The sequence below is a fragment of the Artemia franciscana genome, chromosome 12, assembly GCF_032884065.1.
Source record: "Artemia franciscana chromosome 12, ASM3288406v1, whole genome shotgun sequence".
Taxonomy (NCBI): Eukaryota; Metazoa; Arthropoda; class Branchiopoda; order Anostraca; family Artemiidae; genus Artemia; species Artemia franciscana.
In genome coordinates, this window is record NC_088874.1 from 14,541,948 (window position 1) to 14,552,386 (window position 10,439).

Consider the following 10,439-nt stretch of genomic DNA (forward strand, 5'->3'; position numbering starts at 1 on the left):
CCCTCAAAAGGCCCTGTCAAGATTGTGGCCTCTATTAGGTTTTCCATTGTTTTTTTTACGGCAGGTCGAGTGCCATAGCAAAGCTTTGGTGGGTTTATATTTCTTAAAAGTATTATTGGTAGGCCTATTTTTAGTTGTAGCACGTGTGGTGGAAACCCTGAGAATAATATCTCGAGGTAAAAACTGATCACCGACCATAACGATGGCCACTTCGTCGATAGTTGGAGTATTGTATCTACGCACATGTTGGCCAGGAGGCGTTTTGTCAGCGGAAATAACAATTTTATGCGTATAAGTAGGCATCAAATTGATGGCTGTTTAGAACAGACGCACTAAATTATTATTTTCGTGGAAAAGATGTTGTAATTGGGAAACGATTGTCCTTTCAATGTTGGGAGAAATTTCGCAACGTGCATTCAATTCAGAATTTCTATCACTGATGAAGTACAATTGTAAAAATTTATGATTCTCGCCTGAGAATGGTAGAAGAGACCCTGCTCTATGATAAATTTGCCCTTTTAATTTGAAAGTAGACATAAATTGATCTGGATTTTCAATTTGGGCTCCAAACGACGTCATTTGGAAACATGAGTTGTATTTTCTGATTCATTTATATTCCTTATGTCCCGGTGTCCCGGTCGTCATTTATATCCCCCTGTTTTATATCCCGCTTATTTTTCAGTTTTTTCCTTTTTTTAGTTTTTTTTTTACTTTTTTAGTTCTTTTAGTTTTTATTGCCAGATTTTTTAACTACTTCATTGTCTGTCTTTATAACTCTTTAAAAATGTTCCATGAGGTTTTTGTCAGCTTTAATGATTTGAGATCAACAAATCGTCAGATATAAAGCGAAAAGTCTTTTATATAATTTGCTCAGTTTCTTTCCGACGATTTATTTATTTTCTAATTTTGTTTGCTTAATAAACAGGAACTTTGCTTTGTGGGTGTGTTTTGTTGACATCCACTACAAAATTGTTGAAATATAATCATAGAATTCTTATATAATGTAATTGTTCGCCCTGTTCTTCTTCAATTTCTTTTTAAAAATTTCCTGTTGCTTATTTTCCATATTTCTTGGATTTGGGCTATCTACTACACATAGCCTTACCGACATGGTTTTTGTTAAGGATGCAGCTGTTTACCATGTTATCTTTTGTGCCTACTTATTGTTTTCACGCCCCTCCCCCTCATAGAAAATCCATTTAACTAGGTAGGGTTATATTTAGCCCATCTATATTATTTCACTTTTTAGGGGTGAAGGGTTGTCTGCGGAAGAATAGCAGTTCATATTTCTTTGCTTTGCATGTCAGTGTTAATTTGATCAAATAATTTTCTAGAGTGAATATTTTGTGAAAAATGTACGCGTTTTTTCTCAGTTTGGTTGAGTAATCATCTGTGCCTTTGACAGGACTGCAGTCTATGAATAAAACTGAGAGGTCCAAAACTATCCCATCTCCAAAAAATGAAATAAACGTTTATTGGTATTATTTTGTGATTGTCATTTAAAATGTATTTCTCTCACGGCTACCATCTAGATAAAATGCCGTTTTGTTGGAAAGGAACATAAATGGGTATTTTCTCCTACTCGTTCACAAATCGTATTATTAATTGAAGTAAATATATAGACCGGTCCCAACTTTTGAAGAACCGCCATGGAAAGTCCAGAGCTGTTGAATTTGAATGGGAGTCGTTTTTGGAGATTTTAAGACTTTAGCGTAACCAGCGACTGATTAAGGAAGGGACAGGTCTCCTCCTATACAGAATAATTTTTCTTGGTTTAAAGTCTTAATTAGCCTCCTCTCCTCCAGTCACAAAACTTTAATTTTATTCAATTTATTTTATTTAAAGCATTCTTATGAAATAACACAAGCAAGCTAAAATGAATGAATAACTGAAAAGGCCGAGTGATTGAATTGACGGTGTTATGAAAATAAAATAAATAAAATGAAAGGAAAATTAATGAAAATCCAAAACATCATATACTAAAAATAATTTATAAATCAATTGAGTCAGTTCCAATATGTTTTTTTTATTTGGTTGGATATCGAGAAAAGCTCTATTAAGGCAGTACTATTTCCGATTATCAAGGGTCTATATTAAAACTGATGTAATCCATCGCTGCCAAAAAATGTACAAACTGTTGCCACAGTAACAAGACTTCAAGGGATTGGTCCAAAGTGCTTCCAAGGTTTAAAGTCATTTTTGACGTGTAGATTCAATTTTCAGAGATTATAACAGAAGTATTTATTTTTCAACGTCTGGGAAAATGCCTAATTTATGCAATTACACGAAAGAATTCATGCAAAGCGACAATAGCTATTTTCTTGCCTTTCAACCAATATAGATAAAATATTTGGTGCTAATTAACTATGCTAAGAGCCGGGAGAATGCCTCAAGAAGAAAATAAAGAAGTAATTGAAAAATCACCCCACTTGAACAGGAAAGTATTGCTAAAACTGTACTTTTAATATTCCTTAAAACTATTTGAAAACGCTATGTTTTCTGTCTCGACTCCCCCTCTGAGGATAAATATGCTTTTATAAATTTTAGTTTTTAGATCTGCCTTTTCTCTTTTCTAAACCGTTCAAAAAGGTTTTCTTAGGTCAAAATTCCTTAGTTCTTATAAAGTTATTCTGATTAAGTATTGTTGGTTACATAGAAATATTTCAAAAATCCATTTTAATGCTATATAATACATTGTCTCATCTTGTTTTTTTTTCTAATGTATCTTATATTTTCTTATAATTTACTATATCATACAGTATATGCATAATATGTTTTACTTTTGTCTGGTCAAATTTGAATACCTCTTGAGTTTTACTTGAACTACCGAGTGGGTAAGGACGATTATTATTGATAAATTAGGCACTTTTGTCGTCGCATATTAGATGTAACATCTGAGTAGACACTGATAAGAAGCAGAAGAGGGCAAGAATGCAGTCCCTTGTATTTGAGTTAAAGCGAGAATAAATTAAATTTGTGATCACCTGTAGTTTAAAAAACGAAACTAATAGATATAAATATAATACATGAAAATTGGTTTTTTGAGCACATCTCGAGTTTCTTGAGTATATTCCAAATTTTTTTTTTCACTTTTTTTGTCAAATATGGGTTACTATTTCTGAACAACAGGAGTTAAATCCTTTACCCTTTATCAGTTATTGTATTGCAACAAGATGTTCAATAATTTCTTAGACCTTATTAATGATTAAAGTAAATAAAAATACATAGGCAGTAACAAATCAATTAAGTCAGTGCACGCTGACAAAAAAGGGTGAGGTTAATGAATAAAAAATAGTAAAATTTCTGCGTCTGCTTCGGGAAGTTAATTACAAGAGGAAGAAGGATAAGAGAAAGTAAAAAATAATATGATAAACGGAAAACGTGGAAAAAATCAGGACCAGTCAAAGGTAATTTGATACTATTAAGTACGAAAAGTTTGATGAATGACTGCTTAATGTATGAATAAGATTCTTAATTTCGAATTCGCGTCTGGAAGCACTTACTAACGGCCGAAAAAGTGAAAAAGGAAAATGACTAAACAGAGAAAATAACAAAGAAAATGAGAACATTTGAGATTAAATACTTTTCAATATTATTAAGTTTAAAAAGTTGAATGAGCTGGGTTTTTTTTTATATTCTTCCAGAAATGCGTTGATTTCTCAAATCAGTATTGATATCCTCGACCATAGCTCAATGCTGATTTAAAAGCCTAATTTAACCCAAAATTCAAAAACTTCTGTTATCTATCTATCTATGGCCACAGGAACCACAGATCTTCCTTGAATGGGATGGCAAAGGTAAAAAGTAAAGATGTAAAGGAAGCTGGAACTTAATGGGTGAGGTTAAACAGTGCCAATATGAATTGATTGGAGTGGAGGGAATGTTGTGCGACTATGTTGGCCTCATACACCCTCGTGCTGAAGTAATTTGATTGATATCCTCCACAAGAAAGTACTTTCCAGGAGCTAATTATAAGGAGACTTGTGAAATAGGACATTAAATTGAACGTATGATACGATTCATCTGTAATGCAATAGAGCTAAAGCTGAAATTTCTATTGAAGTAATTATTGATTAGTATTTCCTATTTCCAAAATGTTTAAAGTTTGAAGACAGTGTGAAGACAGTTTAAAGTTTGAATACCAGCTGCAAAGGGTTACATAATGGTGCAAAAAAAAAAACTCGGAAAGTTACGACCTATTGCTCTTAAACATTGGGGCTGGATTGTAATAACGACATTAGACGTAGTCATTGAGCTCACTTTTTAAAGAAAAATTACATTTTGAAAAATCAGATCAGTGATAAAAACTATTGGTGGTGGCAATCCTGCTGAGGACCTCTCCTATTCTAAGGCTTCTTCCTTATGTCTACTGCTGCTACTACTATTAACTACTCATTGCAGCACCAAGCCACCAGATTCTAACACAACTGCGCCCGCTCCTCCATCCTAATCTATTCAAAGTCTAATTCTTTGCACCCTTCCGAAAAGTTCCCATTTCCAGTAAATCTGTACGACGTCCTCCCACCCCAACTGCGGACAGATTCCTTTAAATGGACAATCTTCAGGGATCTGTCATCTTTCATTCGCAGAACGTGCCCCAGCCATCTACACCTTTCTCTCACTATAGCCCTAGAAGGCGAGACTAAACCGTATTTTTCTACTTTAAGTAAACCCTCGAAACTACTATAGCAACCTATACTGGTCAACCTAGAATATATATAATACCAACTTGCTAATGCCTCAAACCAAGGTAAATATCATTGATTTTTTTTTTATTCGGCAATTCACTGGCTAGGGGAATATTCCATAGGATAAATTTGGTCCTGGTTCCATAAACTGTATAACAATTGTTTGCTTCATTTTAATTTCGTTTATAGTTGCGGTTTCCCTAGTGAAAGACGATGGACATATACTGCCACGTACATTAATAAACTGTTCACACTAGTAAACATTAATAAACTGAAATAGACATTAGTAAAGGCAGTGGTCCCTTATTTCATTACAAGTTCATTGTTAAATTCCTCTTAAAACAATTTTCCCTTTAAATTCTTTCGACACGCCGTTATGAATCGTGTTTCCGTGTTGGTGTTGGTATTTTGGCAATTCCGTGGCTTCGTGAAAACCTCACCCCAAGGCATCTCCCTCCTCGCGAATGGCTCTCGCGACAAGTAGTTCAACCGGTGCCAAGAACTCAACCGACACCAGCACTACTTACGTAAGTATTTTTGTTGTCTTGTTTGTTAATATTTTTAATTATTTCTACATTTGTCAGCAATTGTATGTATCTATTTGCTTTACTTCATTATTCTGTTTGTTTGTTTTGCTTTTTAAAGTTTTTTCCTTTAATTTGAACTTAAAGTTTTTTTTAAATCTTTTAATTTGACTGTGAAATTTCGAGCAGTATATTAGTTTGCATGACTGTGATTTTTATATATTTAGTGCCTTATATTTTATGATGACAAGAACTACCGCTGTTCGGCATGACCCTGTAAGGCCTTTGATAATGAAATATATTATTGTTTATCGTTGTATCCTTTTTTAGATTCAAACAGGAAGTCAAGATTCCGACAACCATCTTGATCTTGGTTGGCTTGCTTATGCTGAATGTCGTCTGTCCAATTCGTGTAGAGAAGGGAAAGATGGTTTGGCCAAAATTAAACCCCCCAACATTTAGAGGTCTCTGGCTGGAACCCAATAAATATCTTTATCCTGGTAAGTAAGCAAGCTATAATATACAGATAATTAACACTATATGTGTAAAACACATATGCAATTGCATTTAAATAATTTTTCGCATCATGTACTTTATGTGCAACAAATTGGATTTTCCAATGCTTCAAATTCAAAATTCTGTCAAGTTTATAGTGGCATTTGGAAGTTAGGCAATTTATATGTTTTAACGGCTCCTAATGAGTAATTTTAAAATTAGTACGTTTTATATATTCAAAATAAGGATCAATAACAAATCTTGTAGCTGTGTTTGCTGCAACTGAAACCTTTTAGGGTTTTGTATTCTATAGTAATTTCTATTTTGGGGGATCTTTTGACTCGTTAAGTACACCTAATAAAGGGGATGACCAAGGATGATCCCAGGAACAGGAGGGATCAGTTTTAGTACTTGAATTTATGAATAATTCCATTTTTACGCTAAAATATCTGAGGTTTATTGGACTTAATGTAATGGATCAATTTTAGAACTCTATTGAATGTACACCTTAGACTTTAAATAAGTTGGTATTGGAGGTATACTATTTTGAGATCTTGCTCATTATTTTATGTATCTTTCGGCTAATTCTTTTGCAATCAATAATTCTTCTTTTCAATGTTTTTTAACCTTCTAAGAACAATAGTGAATCTTCAAATAAATCAATTTGTAATTTTTCCATAAATGAAATATGTTGCATATGTGATAACAATTAAAAAACATTAACGCTCGAATTATAGGATAGGAAATTACTGGTGAATTGAAAATTAATTCTTTATCAGTATCTTAAGTTTTTCAAACTATAATTAGGCCTATTTGTTCTGACAGGATATTGTGGAACTTTCCATTAGGAGATCAACACCTCCTTTGTTTTCTATGCATTGAAATTGACTATCCATGTATAAGACGGTTTTCATTGCAGAGAATGGAAAGTATAGGTCCCTACATACTACTCAGAATAAACCTGCTTTTATTGGTATTTCGGGGGAAGTGAAACCGTCAAGATCGGCCACAGTGAATGATCAGAAAAAGAGCTTCTGATCACTTTCAATATAGGTCCGCAAACACTATACAAGTAAAGTTTCTTTTTGACCATGATGCCATGCTCCGATCAGTGACCCACGATGCCATAGTTTAATCCATTCCTCGTGCTCAGCCAATAGGTAGTCAGGTGTCAAAAAGTCATGGCGCAATCCATATTAGCGGTCTTATAAAAGGACATTTGACTTGAGGTACTAATAAAGTGTATGATTGGAAACATTTTCTTAAAGTTTCCCAGTGTATCTGTCTGCTTCAGGATCTGTAATGGAGTTTCTCAAATCAAAATAGGGTTGGGGTCTGTCCTTTTGTTGCACGTCTTCTTAAACTTTAGACAGAGTTCGGCTACCATGAAGCTATGATCTAATCCGTTAGCTCCATTATGGGCCCAAATATCTTGTAGACTCGATCAATATTCTTTGCATATGAGGCAATGATCAATCTGCAACGTCCACAAGTACTTACACAAGTCTCCACGAAGAAACATAGATCTACCAACTACAAGGTCATTCATTAGGGCAAAAGCAACCAGATGTTCCCCAATTTCGTTTCTTTGATCCAAACCATGTTGGCCAAGAACTTGGTTTATTTCAATAGAGAGAAGGTTACTATCGATTAATGACCTGGTTTTGTAACTTAATCTAGTTCTGGGTAAAGCTGTACATGATAGGTTTTTCTTGTTTTGTTCATTCATTAGTTTCAGAACTAAGACTCAGTCACAATTATGGCATTGGAATCCTTGATCTTTGGTTAAATTTCTTAGCGAAACTTTGAGCTTATGTTACATTTAGGCTGAAAAGAGCAAAGTTAAATATGAATTAATTCTAAATGACAGGTTTTACTATCTCTAGCTAAAAAAGATTTTTGGTGCTCGTCAACTGAAAAGAAATTTAAACTCTACCTTGAAATAATTACCATGATTACTTGAAATATACTTTATTCCACACTTAAATGCTTAAAATGCAGCCCAAAACTTGTAAGTCTTACTAATCCATTAAATGACTCCATTTAATCCATTAAGCCACTTAATGCCTTTACTTTGAAATACAGTCTGGGCTACAGCGGTAGCTAGCAGCCTAGCAAGAGACGAATATGTTCGATACTAAGAAATATAACAGCTCATAGGTCCTAATAATAGTGTCTGATCAAAACAAGAAATTCCCTATTAGAGCCACCTTATCCGAGACCCTATATAGGAAACTTATCGTCCCTTGGTTCAAATAGCGAGGAAAATCTAATGGCTTGAACAAGAAAAAGTGGTTGCAACCCTATATTGTGGATCGATAATATTTTTTTCTTATTTTTTTTTCTTATCCTCTGCCACAGCTAACGGGATCCTGGAATATCAAAGTAAGCTGTTTAACGGCTCATTTTAAATGAAATTAATGTATTTAAAACCTATCGTAGTCAACAAATATTTTAAAATAAAATCAAATTTTAATAAAAACTACATTTTATATAGCACTGGAGTAACAAGTGTTATTAACATCATCTTGCATACATAGATAAAAATAAATTGTTTTACAATATAAAAAAACCTGTAGACATAGTTATGCAATTACAATAAAGGGAAAAATTCCAGTTAATTGACTTCTTGCTATCTCAGAAAGGGTTTAGGCTAGGAAAATGAAACTTTCAGGGATGAATCTACAGACTAAAGTATGTCCTGGGAAGGTATTTTGAAGTAACTACCTCTACTCCTCCCTCTAGAAGGCCCTGACCTTTGATGACTTTTAAAAATATGTGTGCTATAAAAGTGAAACCTGGTAAAATAGATCTTCTGCTTAATTGAAATGCAACACAATTGTTCATAACTTTGCTTAATTCCATTTATAAGGTTTCAAAGATATGCAAATACTTTTCCTACATTTTGAAAAAAAAACAACATTGATATGGCTCGAAATTCTACCCAAATAACAGGAATTGCATTTTCAGAACTAAAGCCAAAGAAAAAGCAACTAGTAACTGAAAGTTAAGGTAAAATGTTGTTTTGTCAATATTTCAGTAGATATAGACCTGTCATGTTGGCAAATTTCAGGGCCCTCTAGAGGGAGAAGGAGTGGAGGTGAGTCCTTTAAAATACCTTCCCGGGATATACTTTAGCCTGTAGACCCATCCCTGAAAGTTTCATTTTCCTAAAGTAAACCCTTTCTGGGATAGCAAGAATTCAATTAACTAGAATTTTACCAAAATATGTGTGTTATAAAAGTGAAACCTGGCAAAATAGATCTTCTGCTTAATTGAAATACAACACAATTGTTTTCAGCTTCATAGCCTTGCTTAATTCCATTTTATAAGGTTTTAAAGATATGCAAATACGCTTCCTACATTTTGAAAAAAAAAAAACAACATTGATATGGCTTGAAATTCTACTCAAATAACAGGAATTGTAGTTTCAGAACTAAAGGCAGAGAAAAAGCAACTAGTAACTGAAAGTTAAGGTAAAATGTTGTTTTGTCAATATTTCAATAGGTATAGACCTGTCATGTTGGCAAATTTCAAGGCCCTCTAGAGGGAGAAGGAGTGGAGGTGAGTCCTTTAAAATACCTTCCCGGGATATACTTTAGCCTGTAGACCCATCCCTGAAAGTTTCATTTTTCCTAAAATAAACCCTTTCTGGGATAGCAAGAAGTCAATTAACTAGAATTTTACCCATATTTTTAAAGGTCATCAAAGGTCAGAGCCTTCTAGAGGGAGAAGGAGTAGAGGTAGTTACTTTAAAATACCTTCCCAGAACATACTTTAGTCAAATTTTGTGTTCATTTTCCATATTGTTGTTCGTTTAAATCTATCAACCTTGCCTAATCGCTCGCAACTACTTTGCAATGCTGTCAAATTAGACAGTTAGCTAATTCTGTATCACTGTCTTAAATTAAACTAGAGAGCATAGACAGAAAGTATGTAATACAATGTATTAAATGCAGACGTCCAACTGAAATAATTGATGGTACTAGTCAATTTGGTGCTTTTCCTCGTCCATTCCTTGTATCTCAAGATTATAGAACTATCCTCAGTTCTATAATTTTGTTTTTCAAGTGCTAACAAACTTTTGTTGGGTCGAGATTTTCTCTAACAAATCGTTTTATTGTGAAGAAAAAATCGCTGACCCATTTAAAGCACTAATGGAAAATACATGACAGCTAGTATTTCTTCAGTTAACAAACATTTTGTCTATTTTCTTGCAGATCTTATAGGGAGAAAAACTAGCTTAGCTAGCTATGTTGGATTTTTTCCAAGCGGACATCTTTTTATTTGCACCTATTTTATGCTTTTCTGAACATTGTTTGCAAACTGTTTTTGTTTGCTAACTTTTGTTTTCCTTGGCTAATTCAAAATTTTTATTTAATATTAATAAACAACATCGGAAACAGCATTGAATTGTACGTAATGAACCTTCAAGAATAAACAAAAGAAAGGCTAGAGGCAGACTTAAATCAAAAATGGGTCTACAGGTCTACCCCATTGTTCATAAGGGGTTTTGTGGGTAAGCCTGCGTTTCATCTGCAGCATCGTCATTGGCCAAATCTGTTTCGAATGGGAGGTAATGAATTTTCTCAATTCACTGGTAATTCCTACTCACTTCATTTGTTTCAAAAATAAGTAGCAGAATGTGCACTCATTTTATACTTCTTGTGTTCGCAGCATTTATACAAGTAATTCGAGCATTTATACCACTTATTTAAGAAGTATTTTTTAA

At 33.7% G+C, this 10,439-nt stretch overlaps 1 protein-coding gene across 1 annotated transcript in view; it reads left to right on the forward strand.

The window, feature by feature from the left end:
* Positions 1-6,745, forward strand: part of LOC136033441 (nitric oxide synthase-like) — a 38,947-nt gene extending 32,202 nt beyond the window's left edge. Inside the window, exons 10-11 of the mRNA XM_065714190.1 lie at positions 5,543-5,712; positions 6,627-6,745. Coding sequence (XP_065570262.1) covers positions 5,543-5,712; positions 6,627-6,745 — 289 coding nt within the window. The remainder of the gene's footprint in view (positions 1-5,542; positions 5,713-6,626) is intronic.
* Positions 6,746-10,439: the final 3,694 nt, after the last annotated feature.